This window comes from Corythoichthys intestinalis, chromosome 16 (genome assembly GCF_030265065.1).
Source record: "Corythoichthys intestinalis isolate RoL2023-P3 chromosome 16, ASM3026506v1, whole genome shotgun sequence".
NCBI classification, from domain to species: Eukaryota; Metazoa; Chordata; class Actinopteri; order Syngnathiformes; family Syngnathidae; genus Corythoichthys; species Corythoichthys intestinalis.
This window is the reverse complement of record NC_080410.1, coordinates 21,153,944-21,181,104: the sequence shown is the minus strand read 5'-3', so window position 1 is coordinate 21,181,104 and position 27,161 is coordinate 21,153,944. Positions and strand designations below refer to the sequence as shown.

The 27,161-nt window shown below is 40.9% G+C and overlaps 2 protein-coding genes across 4 annotated transcripts; one reads left to right on the top strand and one right to left on the bottom strand.

The window, feature by feature from the left end:
- Positions 1-1,579: 1,579 nt before the first annotated feature.
- On the bottom strand, positions 1,580-9,477 carry ankrd40 (ankyrin repeat domain 40). The gene is made up of 5 exons (XM_057818026.1): positions 9,340-9,477; positions 8,797-8,945; positions 7,904-8,533; positions 5,337-5,518; positions 1,580-4,651 (listed from the first exon to the last, which is right to left on the bottom strand). The coding sequence occupies exons 1-5, from the start codon at positions 9,471-9,473 to the stop codon at positions 4,508-4,510; spliced, it is 1,239 nt and encodes a 412-aa protein (XP_057674009.1). The 5' UTR covers positions 9,474-9,477; the 3' UTR covers positions 1,580-4,507.
- A 1,193-nt stretch (positions 9,478-10,670) lies between these two features.
- On the top strand, positions 10,671-15,926 carry luc7l3 (LUC7-like 3 pre-mRNA splicing factor). Of its 3 annotated transcripts, XR_009060927.1 has the most exons (12): positions 10,671-10,881; positions 11,231-11,297; positions 11,439-11,478; positions 11,912-12,056; positions 12,135-12,212; positions 12,311-12,415; positions 12,762-12,923; positions 13,050-13,405; positions 13,543-13,769; positions 13,847-14,070; positions 15,295-15,384; positions 15,485-15,926. XR_009060927.1 is itself a non-coding variant. In XM_057818035.1 (11 exons), exons 1-10 carry the CDS (start codon positions 10,783-10,785, stop codon positions 14,035-14,037), a joined length of 1,470 nt encoding a protein of 489 aa, XP_057674018.1. In that variant the 5' UTR covers positions 10,671-10,782; the 3' UTR covers positions 14,038-14,070; positions 15,295-15,926. The 3 variants fall into 3 exon arrangements, 2 of the variants coding, with proteins under 2 accessions (XP_057674018.1, XP_057674017.1); XM_057818035.1 differs by having other exon boundaries at positions 15,295-15,926; XM_057818034.1 differs by having other exon boundaries at positions 13,847-15,926.
- The last annotated feature ends 11,235 nt before the right edge of the window (positions 15,927-27,161 follow it).

Sequence of the window (27,161 nt, the reverse complement as noted above, 5' to 3'; positions counted from 1 at the left end):
CCACATGGGAGTGTTGTATTCATTCATTGAAGAGGTGTCAAAGATATACAAGGTGTACGAGTACAACCACGACCTAGCTGTTGTTTATGTTCTTTACATCAGCTAGGGAACATAACACAAGTTCTTGATTATTTGGGGCAAAACAGAATGTACTACAGTGGCTTGTTGTGCAAAACTGGGCCAGATGGAAGCATACAGCTGGATGGTGAAGTTCTGGGAGGGGGATTTGTTGAGAGAAATGGTGGAGGAAATGTTTTGTATTCATAAATGTGTCCTCAGTTGATGTGGAAATAATGCTCCTATTGCTTGTTATTATTGACATATTAACTTTTCGCCACAAAATGGCAGGATGGGATTTAATTGTCTAAAGTGCTACTTTTATTACTTCTTCTTGTTTGACTTTGATGACTTTGATTTGTCGGATTGCCTGTGAAGACAGCAATGAGAGAGGATGTATCCGCATGTCGATGGAAATTAAACACGCCAAGTTTTGGCTAAAAGACAACTGATTCTCCGTCAATTCTTCCTACGAATGCAACGTTGAGCTGCAACCACCTCAACAGGTTATGGGCCCAGGAGTCATTCGAAGATAAGTCAGTTTCCACCACGTAGAAGGTCGCGAAGGACAGTGTGCTCACGGACTGCTGATTAGCGGAAAAAGCTAAAAAGCAACATGGATCCACGAGGAACAAGTAGGTTACCTCGACTGACATTTGACGGAGATGAAGCTAAATATGAACTCTGGGAAACTAAAATGTTGGGACATCTTTATCTAATCGGGCTAAAGAAGACAGTGCTGGTAGGACCAACCACTGAAGCCGAGAGAGAAAATGATGAAATGAAAAATGCGGACGCGTATGCTGAAATGATACAACTTCTTGATGATAAAAGCCTCTCGTTAATAATGAGAGATGCGCCAAATGACGGAAGAAAAGCTCTGAAAATATTGAGAATATTATGCTGGGAAGGGAAAACCCAGGATTATAAATTGTACACCATGCTAACATCTCTTCAAAAGGGAAACGAAGAAAGCATAGTGGACTACATAATAAGAGCTGAGACCACCATCACATCATTGCGAAATGCAGGTGAAACAATGGCAGATGGTCTACTTATCGCAATGGTCTTGAAGGGGCTGCCAGAAAGTTACAAGCTATTTACAATTCATGTGGTGCATACCAATGAGAACATGACATTTGCAGAATTCAAAACCAAACTCCGAAGTTTTGAAGAAAAAAAAAAATAAATGCAGCAGAATCAAGCGACAGAGTGATGAAGACTCAAGCAAGAGCTTCAAAGCAAACCACAAAAACAAATGCTCGTGACCGGATCAAAGACGACACAGAGTTGGTGTTTCAAATGTGGGATCAAAGGCCACCGTGCAAAATCATGTCGACAAAAGACATGGTGTAGTCGGTGCATAACGGACACGCACAAAGACGCCACTTGCAGACGTAAGGAAAAACCGGACTGAGCGAGAAAAATTGCTGAAGATGGAGATCCTGACTTCGCGTTCAAGGTGAGAGATGAACAGCCCGACACCAGACGGCAGGATACACACAGCATCCAGGAACGAGGCCTGATGGTGGACACGGGAGCGACATCTCATATCATCACTGACGAGACCAAATTCAAAAGCTTCCAGGAGACGTTCAAACCAGAGAACCACAGCGTCGAGTTGGCAGATGGTACCCGGTGCAGTGGAGTCGCACTCAAAAGAGGAGATGCGGAGTGCTACCTGATTGACAACGGATGACATGATAGCTGATATCATGACAAAACCTGTAACAAAGTTAAAATTGAAGAAGTTTGACAGTGTTATTTTTGGAATTTGACATTTAAAAGTTTATTTGGTTGTTAAAAATGCCATCAACATGAGAACAAGTGGGGGTTTTGAGAGAAATGGTGGAGGAAATGTTTTGTATTCATAAATGTGTCCTCAGTTGATGTGTAAGTAATGCTCCTATTGCCTGTTATTATTGACATATCAACTTTTCGCCACAGGATGGCAGGATGGGACTTCATTGTCTAAAGTGCTACTTTTATTACTTCTTGTTTGACTTTGATGACTTTGATTTGTGGGATTGCCTGTGAAGACAGCAATGAGAGAGGATATATCCGCATGTCGATGGAAATTAAACACGCCAAGTTTTTTTTAATTTTAAAATAATACATGTACAGCCTTGCTGTTTGGCATATCATTTCCCTTTGATTTATTCAACTGTACTCTGCACTTGAGAAAATAAATAAAAATTTTCTGTTTTAATTGAAGAAATGTAAAGTAGGTTGGTTCAACTATAATAGATTAATCAAACTTGCCTCATCGTCTATTAATCAAATGTGTAATCGTTGTTTTCCGAATCAGATTCATTTTTTAAAGTTATATAACTACCATATATATTGTGTGTGTGTGTGTGTGTGTATAGATACTGTATATTTCATTTGCGTTACACTGACTATTGTAAGATTAAAAGGTGCGTCTTTATTAACCAGAGGACTTTGAGAAATGAAATAAACAGTACACGACTCTATCACCCTCTAGTGTTTTAACATTGTATTTCAACTATGTTGGGAGACATAAACGCAACACCACAGCACAGACTCATCATTGATCAAGTATTGACTAGAATTAAGGGAGACAGAGAAGAGATGATGTCATTCACCATGCTTTATCAAAGAACACATCCAGAACGAAAAACAGCTTCAACAGTGCCTACGGTTATGTCTGCAAGTACACAAGACACTTTTTTTTGTTTAATATATAAAAATATCAGACTCTGGATGCATAGGTTAAGTGAATTGTAATCTGATTCAACTCTAGAACAATGAACAAAACCACTAATATTGTTAGTCTTCTCCGCTTTACAGATCCACACATAAGCCATATATCTATTTTGTGACGCTGCCACCCTGTTTAGCCACGTCTTTCTTCCTGCTCATCCAAGTCTTAATCAATAAAGCCTTTTAAATGATCTTTACCTCAAATTGCACTTTCCATCAAGAATGGTCATGCTGTGCATGAATGTCAGCTTCTGATATTAATGTTTTGATACAAACTCAACAGGCCTACCTGGTGAAAAAAATCCTATATTAATAGAAAATGTACAACATAAAGTAAGAGCCTCAGGTATATATTTGAAAAAGAAAACAGCAGTGGGTAAGAACAGTTTTGATTGTAGGATGTACTGTACTATGCGACTCAGTCTACAGCCCCAACGTCAGGAAATGAGCCCCAGCATGAACATAGCATTGTGAAAGCAGCATTAACCTTTCCATCTGACATAAGGCTCATGATATGCCTGTTAGCATCATAACATACAAAAGATTAGTATTGATCGTTGTCAGTGCATTTTTGCATTAGGTCAAACAAACTTTTATTATCTAATAAAGCTACAGTTAGAAACAAACTAACAAACAAAAACAACAGAATAAAAAGACTGAAGAGAATATTATCCAAAGAAGGTCACACCACTTGTAAACTTGTTAGTAAATTAACTTAATAACTCAAAAATAACTCAAGTGGGGGGTGCATTTTTCTTTACTCCCCTCTTTGTAGGAAGAAAACCAGTTCAGCTGCATTCCTTTGTAATGCAGTTTTTCTGGAGTTTGATTTATCTTCAGGTTAAAGGAGCTCAGTGACGAGTACAGTGCCTCGTATTGTACAATAACAGTTGCAACCTGTGGATGAAGATGAGAAAATTACACCCAACTTTACTGGAGCCTAAGCCTTCACAATTGAAAGCACAATGTGTGTCCTGGCCTCTTTAGTGATAGTCTATAAAACTTGAAAAATTCAAAAGTACTTAATAAAAAATAATAATTGAGGTATCTGGGATTTTAAAATCTATGCACATTTTCATTAGTACACTAGGAAAACTAAAACTCCCCATCGTGTTGGAAAAGTGTGCAGACAGCTGTTAAAATGATCAGTCTAAAAAAACAAAAATTAAAGAAACTAATGGAGCTTCCCTCTTCAACAAAGACACCAAGGTTGAAAAGCAACAGCATTTATGAAGGTGTGTAGGCATGTGGAACTTGTTCTTTCACTTCAAGTCTATTGTACGTCCTATTCTGTGGCTTGGATCTGTGATGCTTATGCAAACTGTGTTTGACACTTTTCTCCACAGCTATTAGATGGACAAGTCCATATAAGGCTATTGCAGAAACCCCAGGAAGACAAGCTAATGTCCTCGACCTACCCCGTGTCATTCCCCTGGAGTCTTGGCACAAGACGCACTAGGTGGTGATGGACAGAGGGTCCCAAATACTTTCTCTCATAATCCACGACACCATGCATCAATAATCACTTAGAACTAGTTGGGAATACTTAAGCAGCAAAAGGGCCTGGAGTACATGAGCTCAAGAACTTTGAAGACAAAATCCAGGGAAAAAAACTGACAGACTGCCCAAGCAGAAGAAAGCTTGACAAGGGATCTGGCAGGCAACTGGTTAGTGGTTGCTTAAAGGTGGCTACAGAAGCCCAAGAGAAGCAGGGAAGCTGGGTACACTAATAGGTGAGGCGGGAGGCCTTCATGTTGTAGCAGGGTCTGTCAGTTAGGCTCCCTGTCCCAGAGAACAATGACAAACCCTCAGATTTCTCCAGCACTACCTCCAGCTCCTGAAAGTCCTGCAGTCTGGCGACATCTTTGTCCTGGACAAAAGAGGTTTCAGAATCGATCAGGCATTGAATCTCGCAGCCACAACAAATGCGAAGGAGCACATTTCTATTTGCTCCTGCAGTCTTAGGTACAAGACTATCAAGATTCTATTAACTATTACAAATTAGGGTAATTTTTATTCACAATTTTCTTTCAAATTTGCAATCAAAGATCTTTAAAAATGTATGAAAAGACTGTCTGATATTGCAAATGGATACTTATTTCTAATGTTTCAGTGAATAAGTGTATTTTTTATTTGCTACATTCTTTATTTTGCAGATATTACTGTATGCCTGTGGCCAGGCGCGCGCTGACCTCTGTATGATTTGGCTCCTTATATGTCAGAATGATGCATAGTCATTCTAAAGAGGTTTTACTCTTGCGCTTTTTTTTTTAATTTCACCAATGATCCTCAAAAGACCAATAGCTTCTTGTTCCTGTGGGAACCTTTATAAATGTGGTGGAAACAGTTCTTAGTCGTTTCTCAGTCTTTCAAGCTCTTTTGAACACTGTAATCACCAGTGCTTCATAATAAAGAAAAGTTGATGGCACGTGCAGTTTCACAGGTCCAAGTTTCAAAAAGAACAACATTGAAGGAATTTTATTCTAAAAGGAAAAACAGGTCATTTGCCTTACAATTACATAAAGGGTAAACAAAAAAATAAATGAGCATCTTACCTTTCTTAACATGGTGTTTGGAAGTTTACGGATCTTCTCCACGTGCTCAGCACATATGTCCAATTCACGGCAGCAGACCCTCAGCAGTGAACGATACGTTAGCTCCTGACGGTCCATCTCCACTTCGATGAAGTCATTCTCACGGGCATTCGGGTTCTGGATGCGTACTTTTAGAACTAATTCTAGAACAGGATTCAAGCGACAGGTGGGTACACTCATTTGCTATTAAAGTAATAGACACAACTTAGTGAAATAACCAAGTGAAGTGGGAAAAAATATTTGACTACCTGTCAGTGTCACTGTACATCCCTGGAAAGTATGTATGTATGTATATACAGTATATATACTGTATATACATATATATGGCGGAAAACACAGACAAGACTGAAAAAGCAGTTTCTGCTCTTGCACTCCTCTCTAAAAGGAACTGCTGTATTTTAGCCAAAACAACCATTGTGTTTGATACAACAATATGTCTATATGCTGCCATAGCAGATTCATGGCACATTAAGCCCCCGAATTATTCTTAACCATAGCAGATTCATGGCGCATTAAGCCCCCGAACTATTTTAAATTTGCCCGTTTTATCATGGAAACCCACGTTTACAGACGTCGCGCAATCGTTTTTATTTCAACCCAGCCATGAAAACAAGGTAATTAATTATCTTCATTATTCCTTTTTTTTTTTTTTTTTTCTAAATGTCCAAAATTTTTCTTCCCCCAGAAAATTGAGATTTTAAGCTTTCCAATGATGTATCACACATGCGTATCAGACAATTTTGAAATTTGGCCAAATTGGGGGTCTCAGAGTGGAACTTCAAGTCACCTTAGTGTTTTCTGCCATATATATATATAAACACTGTAAATATACTGTATACAGTTGTGGTCAAAAGTTTACATACACTTGTAAAGAACATAATGTCATGGCTCTCTTGAGTTTCCAGTTATTTCTACAACTCTGATTTTTCTCTGATAGAGTGATTGGAACATATACTTCTTTGTCACAAAAAACATTCATGAAGTTTGGTTCTTTTATGACTTTATTATGGGTGAACAGAAAAAAAGTGATCAAATCTGCTGGGTCAAAAATATACATACAGCAGCGCTAATATTTGTTAACATGTCCCTTGGCCATTTTCACTTCAATTAGGCGCTTTTGGTAGCCATCCACAAGCTTCTGGCAAGCTTCTTGTTGAATCTTTGACCACTCCTCTTGACAGAATTGGTGCAGTTCAGTTAAATTTGATGGCTTTCTGACATGGACTTGTTTCCTCAGCATTGTCCACAAGTTCTCAATAGGGTTTAAGTCAGGACTTTGGGAAGGCCATTCGAAAACCTTAATTCTAGCCTGATTTAGCCATTCCATTACCACTTTTGATGTGTGTTTGGGGTCATTGTCCTGTTGGAACACCCAACTGCGCCCAAGACCCAATCTTCGGGCTGATGACATTAGGTGATCTTGAAGAATTTGAAGGTAATCCTCCTTTTTCATTATCCCATTTACTCTTTGTAAATCACCAGTTCCATTGGCAGCAAAACAGCCCGACAGCATAATACTACCACCAGCGTGCTTGACGGTAGGCATGGTGTACTTGGGGTTAAAGGCCTCACCTTTTCTCCTCCAAACATATTGCTGGGCATTGTGGCCAAACAGCTCGATTTTTGTTTCGTCTGACCACAGAACTTTCCTCCAGAAGGTCTTATCTTTGTCCATGTGATCAGCAGCAAACTTCAGTCGAGCCTTAAGGTGCCGCTTTTGGAGCAAGGGCTTCCTTCTTGCACGGCAGCCTCTCAGTCCATGGAGATGCAAAACACGCTTGACTGTGGACACTAACACCTGTGTTCCAGCAGCTTCTAATTCTTGGCAGATCTGCTTTTTGGTGATTCTCGGTTGAATCTTCACCCTCCTGACCAATTTTCTCTCAGCAGCAGGTGATATCTTGTGTTTTCTTCCTAATCGTGGCAGTGACAAAACAGTACCATGCACTTTACACTTACAAACAATTGTTTGCACTGTTGCTCTTGGGACCTGCAGCTGCTTTGAAATGGCTCCAAGTGACTTTCCTGACTTCTGTTAACCCATAATAAAGTCATAAAAGAACCAAACTTCATGAATGTTTTTTGTGACAAAGAAGTATCTGTTCCAATCACTCTATCGGAGAAAAATCAGAGTTGTAGAAATAACGGGAAACTCAAGAGAGCCATGACATTATGTTCTTCACAAGTGTATGTAAACTTTTGACCACAACTGTATATACTATGTATTGATAAAAAATGTTTGGAACAAGAGAAACTGAATAAGGGACACTGAAAGAACACTAAGACAACACAAATATGATGTGGTGCAGTGGTTGGAAATCACAGCTTTGCAGTACTTTGCAAGTTCATATACTAACAGAAGGGTTTCTTAAGTTCAGTGTTGATAAAAAATATTTCAGTCTGCCTCGAAGCTCCTGACATAGAAAACATAACATATAAACCTCAACCAAATGGAACTGCTTCATAAAAAAGGGTGTACAGCACCAAAATTACAATGTTTTGTGAGTTTCAGAAGAGTTTGTGCTCACCTTGCACATTGACAGGAAAGGTGCTTGTGAAGAAAAATGGCTGGAAGGCTGGCAAAGATCCGCCTGACTGACTGTAGCCTATCTGCTGTGGGATAGACTGCTGCCTGCTCACTGTTGGGTTACTGTTGGGCACTGGAGCCTGGACCTGACCCCCATTGCTGCAAGCCAAACCTGGGCTGGGTGAAGCCAAAGGAGGCGAGCACCTGGTTCCATTGTGTGGCATTGCATGGTTAACGAGGTGTGGCTCGACAGACAGATCCGCAGGCACTGTACAGTTTACAACTGTGTGGTTGTGAGATAACACTAACCCAGGTGCCGTGCCATTTTGCTCAGCCACTGGAACAAATTCCCTGGCCTGAGCTTGGCTGTGAGTGATGGGATTTGTAGGGGGAACAGGGTCATCAGATGTCAGCATCTGTGACATCTGAAACTGCTGGGTTGGAGAATGTGGGCCTGAATTGCTATCGGTAGACTCTGTGTGTTCCATATTCCCATTTTGCGCAAGGTGTTGAGAAAGGAGGATCTCCATCTTGTTATCCATCTTTGCGTACAAAAAAGGAGGGTTGGACAAATAGTTGGGGATGATTGGTAACTCAGGCTCCTTGATCTCAGGCACGTCCTCCACTTCAACTATGGAAGTAAAAAAGAAAAAAACAGTTTTCACATTATACAAGGGTGGGGAAAAGACCATGTTTGCCCATGTGAAACACTATCGTATTCAAAGATATAGATGTGTGTAGATATTTAATAGGTGTATATGAAATATTAAAACAAACCAAATACTGTAAAGGTTTGAGCAGTTTATGTCCAATTTTAATAGTTTGATATGGTAAACAAATAGATGTTTGAAAAACAACTTAAGCAGAAAATTAAAAGCATCCAGTATCATTTACCTCCTAAAAGTCGTTTTATCTCCGGTTTGGATGTGAGCTGCGAGGCCAGCTCATCCTTGGCTGTGAGGATGTCTTTGTCTGCTCCACTACTAAGTAAGTAAGACACGATCTGTTTATGGTTCCGTTTGCAAGCCCAATGCAGGCAGGTCCTAGTTGGATTAAAGACATGTAAATCAGACACCAAAACCATTACTAGTACTATAGTACTAATTTTGAACTATACTATGCAAAAAATAAACTATTTTCATAATTGGAAAAATTGTGCCAGTTAATTAGTTAGTTAGTTAATTCGCTTGCTCGTTGGCTGTTTTATTTTAAGCATTATATCACAAACACCCACTAAAGGGATTTCCGACAGGCAGCTTCGCAGGATTAATCCATGATTTGCCTAATAGGATATCACACACCGAAACAAACAAATGCAACTAGCGGAGCAACTTCCTGAAGTTGTTCAATTGTCAATTAGAAGGCTCAGTCGCGAAGGCAAATACGTTGTGTGGTTTATGACCTCATTTAATACTATGCTTTAGTTATCCAACTTACCATCCATTGATTTCGTTTTGGGAATTGACGTTCACTCCACTCTCTACCAATGTCCGTACTTCGTCAATGTCCCCGATGGCTGACGCCTCTCTTAGTCGCTCTTGGAGTTCTTTATCCAACGAAGTGATGGACATGTTTGCTCAGACTACGAGATTTCCGAGCTCATAGGCTATGTTGAAGCCCAAAGATTTAGCCTGATAATGATAATGGTCAAACAACATTGGCCGGCGAGCTAAATATTAACTACTGTACTTGCTAGCTTGACTAGGTGAGCAGTCTTTGCTGCTAATCTTAGCTGGTGATAACAAACTACTCCAGATAATGCAATTTAGCAAACGTTTTTTTTTTTTTTAGCATTTAAGTGTATACTGCTTTTTCTGATATGATCGGTTCGGTTTCTACTGTGACAGCCAAAATCCGCATTCCATTCAGTGTTTATGTTGTCGGTGGCGTCTGCGTTCCTTCAGCTGGTTATCAGACGTACTACGGCCACACCAATGACACCATCAGGAGAGGGACACTTTTGGATGTAACAACGCTGTAATACGTCAGTGCGTCCGCCATATTGGATGTGGTGGGTCGCACACAAAGAAAGAGCCTTCGCATTCAGAGTATGTAACTTTTTAATCATATGATCAAAGGGGTCACAAAAATATATACGTATCATCATAAAATAAAAAAATAAAATAAAATAAAAATGTTACCTGCAGCTGTAAACTCTGAATGCCAAAGTGACAAACTTTATTAAAAAGTTTAATATTTTTTTCAGCCATTTTAGAACGTGAAACTCTTACATCTTTACACATGTCAAATATTGCAAGCCTTTTTTCTTGTAATTCTGATTTATGGCTTAGAGATAATGAAATCTTAAAAGTCAGTATCTCAGAAAATGCATTTACCATGTGAAGCCAATCCAGAAAGGATGTTTTGAGCGCAAATATCAGGCTTCTGAAAATAAGGTTAATTTGCCTTCTTTCACATGAACTCTTGCGTAGCTTGGAGGCTAGCAGTATCATTATGTAGCCGTGCGTAGAAGCTTATGTTACGTTGAAAGCTGCTTTCACTCATTTGCATTGTTGGGTCATACTGTAAAGAGAGGTTCAGGTGAGCGGTGTTTGCTGGTCAATTAATCACAGTAACGCCTTGGTTATTAACAGCTTTTAGTACCTCTGGCATTGTGGTGACTCCTGCTTAAGTTTGTGAAAATAAAGTACATTGTCACAATAGATATTTGTTATAGCTTTATGACGTGGGCATGCAGTTTTCCATGGTTGTAGTTGAATATCCGGGTCAAAGTGTTTGATTCACTTTCGCAGTTGGTGTTAGGTGACGTCACCGCGTCTGCCATTTTGATTAGATGTACTTCAGGCGCCTTGAGATGGTGTGAACTGAAGCTCCGGGATATACTTTCGTCTTAACAGCAATACTTAAAAGTTAGGCAAAATGCTTTCCGCTGCGCAGTTACTCGATGAGTTGATGGGCCGAGACAGGAATTTGGCCCCCGACGAGAAGCGATGTAACGTCAAATGGGACGACGAGAGCGTAAGAGAGCATTCTTGCTAACGTTAGCCTCGTGGGGTTCATCGCTAACGTAACTGAACGTCTGTTGTGTTTGGGGACAATATTCCGGGACGTCCTCGGTTTTGAACATTCTTCAATGCATATGCATACACTTAATGACTAAAATACCCCGAAAAGTGTTGTTAATGTAACGTGACACGAATTTTAATCTGCTCATGTTGAAACATTGTTAGCTTGTACTTGCTAATGGTGCAACCTCAAAATGAGGCAGCCCCCCGTTGCATGCATTGCCATGAGGTCTAGATCTACAACTCGCCAAAGCAGGCTAATTTGAGGACATTATAATTCAGTTTCACATCTCTGTTTTTAGGTTTGTCGTTATTATCTGTGCGGCTTTTGTCCAGCAGAACTATTTACGAACACACGGTCTGATTTGGGTAAGTCAAACAGTAGTGCACACATGCACACCTCACGCGAATGTCAATCGACATGCGTTTGATGTTGTGTATATTAATTATTCAATAGTATATTTGACAAGGTAAGCTCACAGAAGAGTGATTTCCATTTTTTGTTGACAGGCCCTTGTGAGAAAATCCATGATGAAAATCTTCGGAAAGTGTAAGCAATGCTTTGCCCCACATCACAAATTCTTTGTCTTTTAAAAATCACGACTCAATAATTGAGATTGTGTTGTCTTGTTGATATACTAATATTTTTCTATTTTATTAATTGAAACAAAACTCAGTTTAACCCTTTAGGTCAGGGGTGCTCATTATGTCAATCATGATCTACCAGTCAAAGCCTGTGTAGGTAGATCGTGGCATTTTATTTTGATTTTTAAATGTGCATAGTTATGTTGTGTGCGCAACATGTCATTATGCAACCCCCCCACCCCACCTCTAAAGTAGATTACGGGAAGTTGTCTTCTTGAAAAGTAGATCTTTGAGCATTAACAATGAGCACCCCTTCTTTAGATTGTGTAGTTCCTTGTGTATTTGACTCTGTATCTCTGCATATATCTTTAATAATATAGTATATCCATCTTTTCCAGATATGAAAAGAGCTCACGTTTCATGAAGGAGGGATATGAGCGGGACTTTCTTCGCTATCTGCAGTCGCTGCTGGCTGAAGTGGAACGGCGAATTCGTAGGGGCCACGCTCGCCTCGCTCTTTCCCAAGCTCAGCAGAATGCAGGGGTTTGTGCTTCATAATTTTGATCCCTGATAATAACTTGCAAATTCTTGTATTATTCAGTACATTTTTTTTCCCATCAGCAAACCCCTGCTCCAGCAGGAAAGAATGAGGAGAAGGCTCAGGTTCTGACCGAGAAGATTGAAGATTTAGTTGTACAGGTTTGTTAAATAATGCACAATGACCTTTTTTTTTTTTTTTTTTTTTCTTTCTTCTCTAACTTTTTTGGCTGATAGAGCAATGTTGTTGTGTTGCCTAGATTGAGGAACTGGGCTCTGAAGGCCGTGTGGAAGAGGCTCAGGGAATGATGAAGCTGGTTGAGCAGCTCAAGGAGGAGAGGGAACTGCTTAGTTCCAACCCTTCGGTGAGTATTTCACTCGGCTTAAATTATCCCTTTTGGAAATGGTTGAAATTAATCGTTAATCTTCCAGAATTCCAGAAGACCTTAAAGTATTTTATTGTAAAGTCTTAAACAGTCGTATATAACCAATGTAGTGTAGAGCGCTTTGAGCGCCTTGAAAGGTGGAAAAGCGCTAAGTTCAACACCATTACATTACAACATTACAATACTTTATACCACAACCTGTTGTGATTTCAAAGAAATATTTGATTACTACTGTACAATGAAAAATCCATCTCAATTATAAAGCTCCTTATGCTGTATTTGTCAAGTACAAGATTATTCCTTACTGATATTTTTGTCCATTCAGACTATTGAGAGCTTTGCAGCCCAGGAGAAACAGATGGAGGTGTGTGAGGTATGCGGAGCCTTCCTTATTGTGGGTGATGCACAGTCTCGAGTGGATGACCACTTGATGGGGAAGCAGCATATGGGCTATGCCAAGATCAAATCCACTGTAGAGGAGCTAAAGGTAAGTACCACAATTTTGCATAGAGGGGTAAAAGGAAATGGCAAAATAGTAGTTTTGTGTCTTTCATGTGCTAATCTGCTCATCACTTTATATGCTCAACTTTGTTGCTTGTTCAACTTCCATTAGGAGAAACTACGACGCCGCTCAGAGGATCCTCAAGGGGAAAGCCCAGTTGTTAAGAAAGATCGAGAAGAGCGTGAGAAGGAAGAGCGAGAGAAGAAGCGTAAAGAGGAGGAGGAAAAGGAGAAGGAGCGAGAGAAAGAAAAGGAGAAAGAGCGGGAACGTGAGAAGGAGCGCACCAGGGAGAGGGATAGAGACAGGGATAGGGACAGAGATCGGGATCGGGACCGACGTTCACGCCGTAGCCATTCAAACAGCCGCCACTCTAGCCGAGCATCAGACAGGAGAAGGAGCCGGTCCCGGGATCGTCGGAGGTCCAGGAGCAGAGACAAAGACAGGGACCATGACCGGAGGCGCAGCAGGTCATCGGGATTGTTATTTATGAAAATGAACCCGTAGTATTCAATCTGAGCTTTCAGTGTCATTTTTTCATCATAGAATGCACAATTTTTACATGTGTTTAATACTGACGCATCACTGACATTTGCTTGTTTTGCAGGAGCCGGGATCGAGATAGAGAGAGGGATAGGGACAGGAGACGAAGTCGGGACCGCTCTGACCGGAAGCGACGCTCCCGCAGTCGCGACAGGAGAAGGTCACGAAGCTCGGAGCGTAGAGCTCACCGCCACCGCAGCCGCAGCAGGGACCGAGACAGGGAGAGGGATAAGGATAAGGAAAGAGAGAGAGACAGGGATAGAGACAGAGAGCGCTCATCCAAAGAGAAAGGTGACCACCTTAGTTTTTTTCCCCACAATGTGTAAAATGGATTTTCATTCCAACCAGCTCGTCATCCATTTTTCCAGAACGTAAGTCGTCGGAGGAGAAGAGCAGCAGCTCCAAGAAAGACAAGAACTCTGAAGGTGATGCAGCTGCCGTCAAGGCTTCAACAGAAGCGGAGCCGATGGAGACAAAGGCTGCTGCCTCAGCCTCCCCCCCGCTCCTTAATGGCCAGCAAGAGCTCCTCCTTTCTGAAGGTGACACTCAGTCCAATTAAAACTGATCTGATAGGACCTCAGATCAGACTCAGGTAAGTGTGTCCTTCTCCTCGCCCCCCCTGACTCCCTAAACCCCTCACACACCCCCATCCCTCCCACGCTGCCTCCTTCCCCAACCTTCTCTGCATTCACTTTAATGCTGATAATTTTTGTCTGACGTACCATATCCTGTTTTTGAATAGTGCATCATAAGTATGCACTGAAGATGAAGAACTAGGCCCGATGAATGAGAAGAAGGTAGAAAGCATTCACACAAAGCCAAGAGGGAAAGGCCAGTGTAGCCCTGAGCAAACATGCCCAGAGGTACCCCTCGTTTTGTATCGCATTTGATGCTTCAAGATGTTTTTGGTCCTTGTCGACAAAAGTAGCAGGGAAATATTTACATTTTTTCCTCCAATTGGCAGTACTTATTTGGTAACCTGTTGAGTTAGAATTAACAAAAATTCAAAATGTTTCAAGCACAACGGGGTGTTTGTGCTTATAGAAGGGACTATTTTATCCTAATGCAAAAACAGAGAAATCATTGACTAGCAAATACCATGCATTTCCTCATTGTGCCTGATAATGCTTATCAGTTTGTCTTTTTTTTTTTTTTTTTTTTGCGGGGTGGTGGTGGGGGTAGTTATAGGAAATGAGGGGTGGGGCGCTAACATAACTAACTAACTGGAGGGTAGGGTTTATGGCATAATTTGCAGCTGACTTCCACACCTCACAGCGATGGTGTTGTGAGCGAGACCACATGTGAAAAGGGCAAATTAAAAATCAAGGATACTCTGACTGTCAAAGTGTGCAGGTACTCACCCCAGGTACTCCTTTCTATACCCACATCCTTTTGTCAATTCTGTTGCCTGTACTCTTCACATCAACTTGAAAGTTTTATTGTGAACCTGTATGTTGTTTAGCTCTCATCATTCAAGTAGAGGAGTGAGCGACTGCTTGATTAACCTCGGCCGTTTAATTGTAGTCCTCTCTGAATCATTTGTATGTCACATTGGTTGACTCTTATAACTATTGAGGAAATATCACACAGCTCTGACAGTATAAAATCATTTTAATTTTAGTGATATCAAACTTGGTAGACATTCCTTGTCAGCAATTTCAGGCAAACACTGACAAGGCATGTCAAAGGAAAATTGGAATCTTTTTATTCTGTGATGATACACTGTTATTGCTGATTCAGAAGCAGCCTTTTCTTGACAAGGTGTTTCTGGGGTTCTTTACTAACATTCCATTTTGTAAACATGTTTGTCCAATAGGGGAATCTGAGATATCCATTGGAAGAAGAACAGGAGGAGAAGACCCCAGCCTCACCTTGACCCTGTGGTGCTTCACTGCTTATAAACAAGGTGATCCACATATGCGTAGTGGCTTATATACATAAAAAAAGAACATGTGGAAAGAGGGAGGATAATATTCTTTTTTTTCATGTCTTTGTCGATCTCATAGTTGGATGAGTCGTGTTTGATAAAAAATTGTATTTTGGAGGACCCCTGACATCAATCAGTCATCACTTGAAATACCAAACTTTGAAGGCAGTTAACCTCCCATCCTCCTTTTTTTTTTTTTTTTTTTTTTTTAGTCCCACTTTTCTCTGCATTTAGTAAGAACTCTTTAAAATAAACAATATTTGTGGTTCATTTTGGTGTGTCAGGTCCTACTTCTCTTTCTGCTATATTTTTTAATTGTTAAAAATTGATGTAAAATGTTAGTTCAATGACAGGGCGTGGCTGTTTTTTCCTTTCGACGTAGATTCCAATAATTTTCCCATCTTGCTGTAAAATATACAGATTCTTTTTTGATCCAGTCATTTTGATTGCAGACTGAAGATGTGTTTAGGTTGGTCAGCTTCAAATGTTAATGTGGTCTTGCAATAAAGGTTAAAAACTTGTGATTGTTGTGTTCTTTCTTCATCTGCATCCATTAAATGTGTTTTGGGCCTCCAAAAAAAAATGGATTACATTAGAACACAATATGGTAGCTCATTATTCCCTGTTACATTATTCATGTTTTATTGTGATCTGAACCCTTCAATTTAAAATAATTAAGCATATGCATCATATGACCCCATGTCTTTGATCTTGTATTGGCATATTTGACTGATATTTTACTGTCCAGTACCCATACTATGGACATAAAGTATGTTAAGAATTTTTTTAAATTTAGAGTAATCAAGCAAAGTGTTCTTAAATGAATACGTAATTGTTATATACGGCTTGGAAAAGGTATACACACCTTGTAGTAAAATGTAATTCTAGTCTCTGTGCTGACCGTTAAGAATGAATGATTGTTTTCTGCCTATCATTAGACATATTTAGAATCCAGAGTGCAGGAATTTTAATGTAGCAGCAGGTGGCAGTATATGCTCGCGTTAACTGCACTTCTCTTAGCAAACTCCCTCTGACATAACTTGTCCTAAATTGATATGCAACCCCCGTCCCCCTGTATAGTTTCCCAGAAAATTAAAACGAAAAAGACTGACATACGTATTTTAAGTCAACTGTTGGGGACTAATTTTTAAAACTCGCCAAGTAATAAGGACATTAAAATACTGTTGCAAATTATTACACATGACAGCGTTCCTATAAATTTTATAGGTTGCTAACAATTCATTTGAGTTTGCATCATTATTAGGTTACATTCACAGATATTAAAATCAATTTCAATAGAAAAGATTAAGAAAGGCATACCTCTGCATCATGGGCTACTAAGTGCATAAATATAGAAGCTCTCATTTGGCACCCCTTCCTCTCCTGATGACTCGTTCTATCAATTATGGAGCATACTCAAGCAAAAGATCTAGTAGGATAGGGGGCAGTAGAAAACTGTCTATGAGGGTGGCTGGCAGGTCACGTCCAAACAGCAGCTCTTGAAGGCTATTCTGACGTCCTGCATAGAAATTCAACCAGAAAGTGAATTTAAAAAAGACGACCTTAATGGTAAATATGTATATATGTACTATAGGTCTACCCCAATGTGGCTAAATGCAGGGGTGAAAGTGGGCTAGAACGGTCAGGAACGCAGTTCCGGTATAAGATTCAGGGCAGGAACACAGTTCCGGTATAAGATTTAGGGCCGGAATGCTGTTCCGGTACACGGTGCATCGATTCCAAAAATATACTGCAACTGTCAGAACATTGTGTAAAAAAACATTTTTTTTAATCCTGAGCTGCCACACATGCATTTCATCTCCAAGAAGAAGAAAATCTACCAACATCAGATTTACATGCACAAGTGTTAATAACAAGCATAATAAAGTGCTTGTGTAGCGTAATCTGTTTCCACCGATATTTATTATTTATTTTATTCCACGGACGGCATGAAGGTTTCCCTAGCTGCTGCAGTTATCCGAGTCTGATGATGGTGAGTCACGTCAATGTGCAAATGCACGTGGCAAAGTAAAACGCCTGGACTCATTTATCCATTCAATTGGCTGACAAACTGACATGTGATCAGCAGAGATAGCTAGCTAGCAAGTGCATGTTTTCTGGAACAGCAACAAAAAAGATTTTTGAATTGATGCGACAAAAAAAGGGCGATGCAACAGAAAATGGATCAAATCTTTAAGAGCAAGGAAAGAGTTGAGGCTTATTTATCATATTTAGTTTTATTTGCTCTGATGGGGAAGTTCAGAATATCTTAGCTGTCAATGTGCACTTTGGACATATTTGTTCATTTATGTTTGGCTACTTATTCATATCCTTATGATTTAAAAAAGTCAATGATTGCGCGATCTTCAAAATATACTGTATTCCATTTCACTCTGCATAATATGAGTCATTTGTACTTATTTTTCTGAATGTATGTTTCTTATATATTATTAAAAAAAATGTTTACATTAACTTCAATTTTAATATGCATCCTATCTTAAGTAGTTAAAATTGAGATTTGGCATTTAGTATGTTAGGAAATGAGGAAAAATAAAAATTAGGAGATGGAGGTTGGGATTGTTGCTGTTTTTGTTAACTTTTGTTTTGCAAATCATTGAAAAAATACAATTTTGAATGAAAATCATTTTTTGTATAAGTTATAGAAATAACTCTGCCAAAACCGTTTTCTTTGCATTTCAGTAGTTTTAGGAGGTTTGCACCCCCCCCCCCCCCCGCCCCCCCCAAAAAAAGTTTAAAAAATAAATAAACAAAATTTCTGGCTCCGTGGCGACCTTCACGTCGGGGAGTTCCTGCAAGAAATTCTAGCCACTTTCACCCCTGGCTAAATGTCTCTCTGTACTTGTGTTACAGTATGTCCTAAATCTACTGTTAAGTTGCTGTGTTTTAGTACGAGTGTGGACCTTTATATCGGAGACACACTCCATGTACATTTTTAACATTCTTGGCCAATAAAAATGATTCTGATATTGCTCTAATAAAATGCCATCTGTTTGAATTCAATTGCTTTGGTATTTATTATTTTATTATTTAATTATTGTTATCTGAAGTTGCATTTGTGCTGAAAATTCAACAAATGAACCTATTGCACTTAACAATTTAAAGCTGTGCATTTTTTTGTTTGTTGATTTGGAAAACCTGTTCTCATGAGCAGATTCATATGAACACATTTGAATTAAAAGTTGATTAATTGAACATTATGCTATGTGCCATTTGAACTGACCATCTAGGAAAATCAGAATAATGTAATTTACATAATTCAGAACACAATGTATAGCATCACACGGACTCACCAACATGCAATCCATACAAGTCACATGGCATGTTGCCCAAGGGAATGGTCTACATTTGGCGTGTTTCTAAATAGTCAGAATGGATAATGGCCTCTGTCTTTCACACAATTTCATTTGATAGCTAGAAGGCAAAGTACTGTGCAGATGTATCAGAGGCAATTCATCAATTTTGCTGTCACTATATGCTGATTAAAGATGGAGACTCCCAGTACACAAAGCTTTTGTCATCTTGTCATATTTTGATGAAGGAATTACATTTCACCTGAAGGTACCATACTCTACTCTGTTACACGCTTGCACTGTTGCAGTGCTAATATTCTATTGGCTTAACATTTAATTACTGTACAGGAGATGCTGGGATGCCTTGCATCCTTTCAGGCATGGCACTGAGTCTCGAAGCGCTCCCAAACAATGAAGTTTCTTCTATCAACAATGAATGCTGGAACAAAAATCGATTCTGCCGTAATATATTCAAATCTAGATCGAATACTGACAGGGCTAAATTGAACAACGCTAGATCTCATGAGTCATCCATCTAAAAGCTAGCGCTGCCAATTTCATTATTCTTAAATGAATATAACGTGGTGTGGTTTAGTGCACTTGCCGACCCTTAATAGAGTAGCGACATTCTTCAACAGGGCCTTATTTTGGTACTAAAATGCAGCATCCAGTCACTGTCAAAGTTGATAAAATCTTCATGTACTGGCTGCTCAAATAATGGGATTTCTTTAGACACTATGTGAGTGCGTATTTGTATGCCGGTGAGAACCAACAATTTGTTAAATGTGTCAAAAATGTCTTCCAGCCTTGATGAAGTTGTCCATATTTGGTCTCAATAGATGAATTGCTACAAAAAAAAGATCCCCCAAAATTTGTATACCATACCATAGCATCATCTTCCGCTTGCTCCGAGGTCGGGTCGCGGGGGCAGCAGTTTTAGCAGGGAAGCCCAGACTTCCCTCTCCCCAGCCACTTCAACTAGCCAGTCGAGAGACATAGTCTCTCCAGCGTGTCCTGGGTCTTCCCCGGGGCCTCCCGCCAGTGGGACATGCCCGGAATACCTCTCCAGGGAGGCGTCCACGAAGCATCCTAACCGGATGCCCGAGCCACCTCAAATGGCTCCTCTCAACGCAGAGGAGTAGCGGCTGAGGTGAGGGTAGGAACGTAGATCGACTGGTACATCGAGAGCTACGCCTTTCGGCTCAGCTCCTTCACCACTACAGACCGGTGCAGAGTCCGCATTACTGCAGACGCTGCACCGATCCGCCTGTCGATCTCCCGGTCCCTTCTACCCTCACTCGTGTACAAAATCTCAAGGTACTTGAACTCCTCCACTTGGGGCAGGATCTCATCCCCGATCTGGAGAGGGCACTCCCCTCTTTTCCTACTGAGGACCATAGTCTCGGATTTGGTGGTGCTGATCTTCATCCCAACCTCTTCACACTCAGCTGCGAACCGCTCCAGTGAGAGTTGGAGGTCATGGCCTGATGAAGCCAAAAGCACCACACCATCGGCAAAAAGCAGAAATGCAATGCTGAGGTCACCAAACGGGAAACCCATAACGCTTCGGCTGCGCCTAGAAATTCTGTCCATACAAATGATGAACAGAATCGGTGAAAAACCCACTGGGAACGTATTCGACTGACTGCCAGCAATACGGACCAGACTCTGACACCGGTCGAACAGGGACCGAACAGCCCTTAACAAGGGGCTCAGTACCCCGTACTCCCTGAGCACCCCCCACAGGACTACCCGAGGCATACGGTCTAACGCCTTCTCTAGTTCCACAAAACACATGTAGACTGGTAGGGCCAACTCCCATGCACCCTCGAAGACCCTGCCGAGGATGTAGAGCTGGTTCACTGTTCCACGGCTGGAACGAAAACCACACTGCTCCTCCTGAATCAGGGATTCGACTTCCTGACGGACCCTCCTCTCCAGTACCCCTTAATAGCCTTTACCGGGGAGGCTGAGGAGTGTGACCCCTCTATAATTGGAACACACCCTCCGGTCCCCCTTCTTAAAAAGGGGGACCACCACTCCGGTCTGCTAATCCAGAGGCACAGTCCCCGATGTCCACGCGATGTCGTAGAGGCGTGTCAGCCAGGACAACCCCACAACATCCAGAGCCTTTAGGAACTCCGGGTGGATCTCATCGACGCCCGGGGCCTTCCCAAACGTTTTGCAAAGGGGGCCAGATTTGGTGTGGTAAAATAGTGGGGGGCTGACCTTGGCTGAAGTCCTTTACGTAGAACAACATATTTAAGCAAATTTTAGCAAGCCATTCTGTGTGTCACGTTCGCTTTATTATTTTTTTTGAATGTTTGCTTCATTATTTTTTTGTTTGTTGCATATTTTAGTGAAGAAATAGTCCAATGTCTACCTATCCTTGAAGCGTCGGCCGTCGCAGTCAACTTTTTTGTTGTTGTTGATTGTCGCCATTTTAGAAAATTGGATATAAAGGGTCACACGGGGTAATGTTTTTTAGAATGCTGCTGCCTTTTAGTGGGTAAATGAGCAGCAGCATTTAGTGTGTAAGCTACTTCACATGCTGGCAGCAGTACTGCTGACCAATGTTATTACGTCTGTGTGCGGGCCAGACGCTTTTTTATTTTATAACTAGAGGCTGGGGGCCAGATGAAATTTGATCACGGGCTGCATTTGGCCCGCGGGCCAGACTTTGGACATGGTCTACACTGTACACTCTTTAAAGCCAAAACATTGTGGGAAAGCCATTATTTGTAAATAAAAATGAATACCAAATTATCCTTCAACCACTTGTTGCATTTTGTTCATATAGTAACACAAGCACATATCATTTTCTTAAGTTCTCAACAATGTTTACCTCTTGGACTTCAAGACCACTTGATAGGGCAATAGAGCAAATAAACCACCATGAAGCTTTGAATCAATTTGCCTGCAAAGCTTAATTGCTTCAAGAAGTACCATTTGTCCATCATTTCTCAAAGTAGTCTCTCACTTCCTTTGGGAGGAACAGACCCCTTGTGTCACCTGCTGTCAACGCTATTGCCGTACAACATATTGCCACTTGTGCCTAATGCTTCACAGCATGATGCAATGCGGTACTGTAAATAATGTTCAAAGGTCATGTTCGATTCAAATTATTTCTTTAGTTAACATATCAGTTGTTTCTTTAATTGCTAGTTGTGCTATTTAGTTTATTGTTATGTGATAATTCTAGTTTCGTTCTGAAAACTGGAGTTTGAATTACCTTTGATTTAATCACCTGCCATTATTTGTCATTGTCCTCCCTGTCTCATACCACACAATAGTAGGTGGCTAATCCGATTCAGGTCAGAACCGCAAATATATATATTTTTAAATATGTAACATATTGAAATGTGCTTGTTATGTTAGAAAACGTTCGGGAAGTAAAAGGGGACCCCCCCCACACACACTCCCTCGTTCCTCAAAGCAATTTGGGACCCCCTCCACTAGATGGCTCCCTAAGCAACCGCCTAGCTTGCCCATGCTCCTGGTTGCAGTGTACGATTTTACTAATCATATCCAAACGAATGCTTTCTGGACGCATTCCACCTTAATTTTACTAAAAAGATCCTAACATGATTATATTGATTAAACATCCATCCATGCATACTTTTTCTACTCAACTTGCCTTCATTCGTACGTTTGAGTTTTTTTTTTTTTTTTGTGATAAATTCATTAATGTAAATACAAAAAGTATTATTTTTTAAAATAACACTGTTGATACATTCTTTGAATGAATATCATTAGATATGCTGTTGTAAACACTGTTGTAACCAGAGATATGCACTTCCAAACAGTAAATGATGGCCAATGAATAGTGTTCCATCACACCACCAAATTTCATAATAAACCACACATTGTTCCCAAGATACTCTATGTAGAATCAAGTTGGGTCAAGCCGGTACCATATGCTGCGCCAGCAACATTCATCCTATCACTACACTCTATCTCATGCCTTCAGCAGATGGCTCCACCACAGGAGTGGGCTCCAAAATTCTGCTTTCCTTTCAGTCTTCCTGCATTGTTCTTTTTTGCCTCCCATTCTACTGCATTTCGTGCTGTTCTGGCCCAAATATAACCAGGAGGTTGCTAGAAATCTTGGGTAGAGCAGCCGGAGAGTTTTCAGTCCTCTCACCTGACCATCAAAGACCTTTTAAGGGTCATAGTAAGGACATGGTTGCTCCCCATAACCCCACCCCCCATAGTGCTCAAGATGGAAAAGTTGCACAGAGAATGAAGAGAAGGATGGAGTTTGTGTAACAAGTGTGAGCTGTGATGTTAACAGCACCAGGTTTATTAGTGAGATGGTGGTCCAAGACGATGCAGTTATAACTGTCGATGTCTGCAATCACTGTGCGTGGAGGGATGTAAATATCCTGCTCTGATTCATTCGTCACCACCACTGGAATGTTATTAGATGAGTAAGGTGGTAGGGCAACCAAGCTGCTGCTTACACACAAGCGACCCGGTAGGCCTGGAACTGGGTGCTGAATCACTACAGACTGGTTGGTTGTTGGAATACACACCTTAGCAGAGCCTTAAATTACCACAGTGCGGCCTGCTGGAACGAGCACTGGGGTCTTGCTGCAGAGTGTGATGAGTCCAATATTGTTCTCAGAATTGTTCTGATGTCTCAGCTGGAGGGTTTGAAGAATAACTTTGTAGCCATGAGAGCTGGGCTGAAAAGGTAGACGACTCACTGCTGCAGAACATTTCATAGAGCACTTCAAGAGTGTTCATGCCAGTTTGAACTGAAGCGGGAGAACCAAGTCTGACATCTGGAACTACTAGTGCCAGAGTTTGAATTTCAAAATCAGTACCAAGGAAGTCTGCTGGGAATGTTACTGTAGTGTCGACATAACCAAGATATGGAACACTTTGACCTGCTGCACCTTCAATATGAAGAAGTTCGTTCAGAGAATGAATGGGTCTGTCTGACAGGTAGTTATTATAAAACGACACTGGGATTGTGGTCACTTGTGACCCTGTATCAAGAAGGCACAAAGAAGCTTGGCCAGCAATGTTGGATTCCGCTGTACATCTGGAATCAATCAACCCCTTTGGTGGGTGTTTCTTTGATCGCGGGTTGGACTGCATTTCCGCACACTGGACAGGTTTCTCAGCGGGACAAAGTTTGTCCGACACAGCTCCTGATTGTCCCTCAACAGGAGCTGAGATTAGTTTAAATGTCCAGAAGTGCTTGGTTTCTGCCACTTTTGTTGACTGTTGAATCGTTTTCTTTTGACGCTTACCAGTGATGAATTCGGGGCATTCTGACATTGCGGCTTAATGTGGCCATCCTCTCCACAGCAGAAACAAAATCCGGGCTTCGAAGAAGCAGCTTTCGAGTTGCCAGCTTTTGGTGGGTTGAAAGTCTTTGCAGCAGAGGGAGTGTTCCGGGTCTGACTTGCTGTTAACACTGCCAGTTGCTTTTGAATAGATATCTGTTCAGACAGTTGCTTGGTCATTGTCATCAGTGCAGTGCACATGCTGGTTTCTGGCTCTGGGCGTACAAGCTGGGTGTGGCTGGAAACTTTCTGCTTCGTAACACCCAGGTGCTGCTGCATCCAAACTGCCTTCGCTGCATCTTGGTCCTCCTCTGTACGAAGCAGGAGAAGCAACTCAGCAAAAGAAGGTGGGCAACTCTTTTTCTGTTTCAGCTGTAGTTCCACGATGAGATTATTGTCCCAATACCCACGACAGAATTGGGTCAACAAGCACTTGTCCACATCTCTCACCGGAACTCCTCCTCGCCTCACGGCATGCTGCAAAGGGACCTGAAGACGTTGCAGGTACGTAGAAGGTTTTTCGCCAGCATCCTGGTAGGTATCGAGGAACTTCACGTACAGTTCGTCACCGTCCTGTACCACACCATATGCAGAGTTGAGGTGCTGTACATAAATCTCAGGAGCAGTGTCAAGGCTCAGGTGTTTCGCAATATCAGCTGCAGGTGGCAACAGACTGTCACGAATTAGCCGGATGCGCTGCAAGTCAGAGATGGAAGGGTCCTTGCAGTTCAACTCGACACCAGACTGCCACGTGTCATAGTCCATCTCATGCGCTGGCCTTGGCACTTTTCCGGAGAAAGTCCTCAGTCGATGCGTTGAGCTGTCTCCGCTTCTTACCACGTAATCCGCAACGTAACGCTGGACTTCCGGAGGGTTTAGGTCACTCTAAAAGGTCTGGTTCTATAAGTTATAAAACAGCCTTTAACAAGTTTGAAAAACAACTGGTTGGATGCATCAAAAAGTATTCGAGACTGACCTGCAGCTGTTGCTCCTTGGCTGCTCTCCCACACGACTGAAGGGAGAGGAGTAAAGGAAGCTTATATAGTGCCTAGGTGACTGGTGATTGGATATTTGGTGTAATGTGACTTGTCATGTGCTGTGGTGCATTCAAGGAGTGTGGGGAAAAACAAGTACTGGCTAAAATTAGGGAATTTTAACCCATGTTACATTTGGCTATAGGTATTATCTTTCTGACAATAAATGTGGTAGTGTTTACAGAATATGGAACCTAAATGTTAGGCTTGAACCCCCCCCCCCCACACACACACACACACATAGCTGAGTACAATTTATAGCAACAAAATCTTTTCTGTAGGCTGTGCCTTTACTTTACAGCAGCCCCTGGCATCCCTTTTGCGAATGCCAATCTTTGCAAAGAGCTGTGTGTCAAATTCACAAATCTTGTCTCGAATTATTATTATTATTATTATTTTTTTTTTATGATAAAGGGTCAATAATATTGCATGGGCTAACAAAATAATTTCTTTATGCTCAACAAGGCCAAGATTTTAGTTCTGCAGTGGAGTACTGTATCATTAGATCTCCATTAAGAGCTATATATAATTATTGATCACAGACATTTGTACCCGAAGGCTTCTCATTACATGATTGGGCCATGGTACTTATATCTAATATTTGTCTTCCACGAAGGATTCAAGTTCTCTACGGTTCACAGTTATTGACCGGTATGTTGTCTGCTGATTGCCATCAGATCAATTCATTCATTTTTCATCCGTACATATCTAATTTTAAAGCCCATCATGTCTTATTGATTATAGACCATATTGTTACTGGTGACTTTAATTACATGTCAGTGTGGTTTGATTTAATGTGAATAAAAGTACAGTTTGAGCTTTGTAATTGCATACGTTGACTACAGTATGATGGAATATGAATAATGTCTATTTTATTCATTTATCACACAACGGCACCCTCCAGCATTCTCCTCCATCTGCTATCCTTACCAAGAAAGTGCTGATAAGGCATTCTCATGTTCCATCCCTCCTACCCCTTCCCTTTCAAGGCACGTGTTTCCACGCTATGAATTATGTATCTAATTAATTAGGCTCGTCATGATAGTGTATGGTCAATTGGTAATTCCCTTCCGTTCTAGTTCAAACAAAACCGAGACCGGTTTCATCCCTCCCCCCTCTGCTGCCATTATTGTCGGCAGTATTATGGATGAGAGGGTTGGTATTTGTTGCAACCCCAGGGATGTTACTGGGCATTGCACATGGGAATACAATGAAACAACAAGATAACAAGATAAAAGGCTTGTGTCGGGCTTCAAAGCGGAATGATAGCTTGAATAGAAGAAGAGTTGGTTGCTTGTATGGAACGAACAAGCATTTATTGAAGGCAGCAACCAGAACCATGCATGCATTTATTACATTGTATTTATACATATACTGCTCTCATGAATATGAAGGGGTAAGTATAAAAACATCTAATTTGGTTTGCAGCTGATACACAACTCATATCCCAAATGAACCTCCATGCATTAAATAGTTGTGCGCATCAATTTAGGCTGATCTTTGATTGGTGCCATCAAAAATGAACATTTTTGGAGCATGGGCAGCAAGAAAAACCAAGATTTGATCAAGGCTCAATGTTTGGTATTGGGAACCATCTCTACCTGCTCTTATTGCCTAATTATTTCCAGCTATAATAATTATAATGATAATAATACATTTTATTTCAAAGCACCTCTCAAAACACTCAAGGACACTGTACAAGAAATACACATTTGAATGGACAAAAACACAGATTAACTCCTTAAGACCTGAGCATGCTGCTGAAGGACATGACGCGTTCGCATCTCTAAATCAAAAAATAGACTAAATTTAGTTGCTATTGCCACTTCTGGGAAATGATTGGACGACCCTTGCCCATTGAAATCAAATCATGAGGTTTGGCACGCCGTCTTTGCAATTTGTGGCTCTTTGACAATGGCTGAGACAAAACGCAACTTCAAAAAGGCAAACATAAGTGCTCATTTCCCATTAAAAACAATGTAACTTTTACATAAAAAATAACCAATAAAAGCATGAAATATCCCCGACCAAAAAAATGCACTTCGTTCTGGCATTTGAGTAGAGTAAAAATCAGCTCAATCCCCAAAATTTTTTTTTGCCCATCAGAAAAAAAT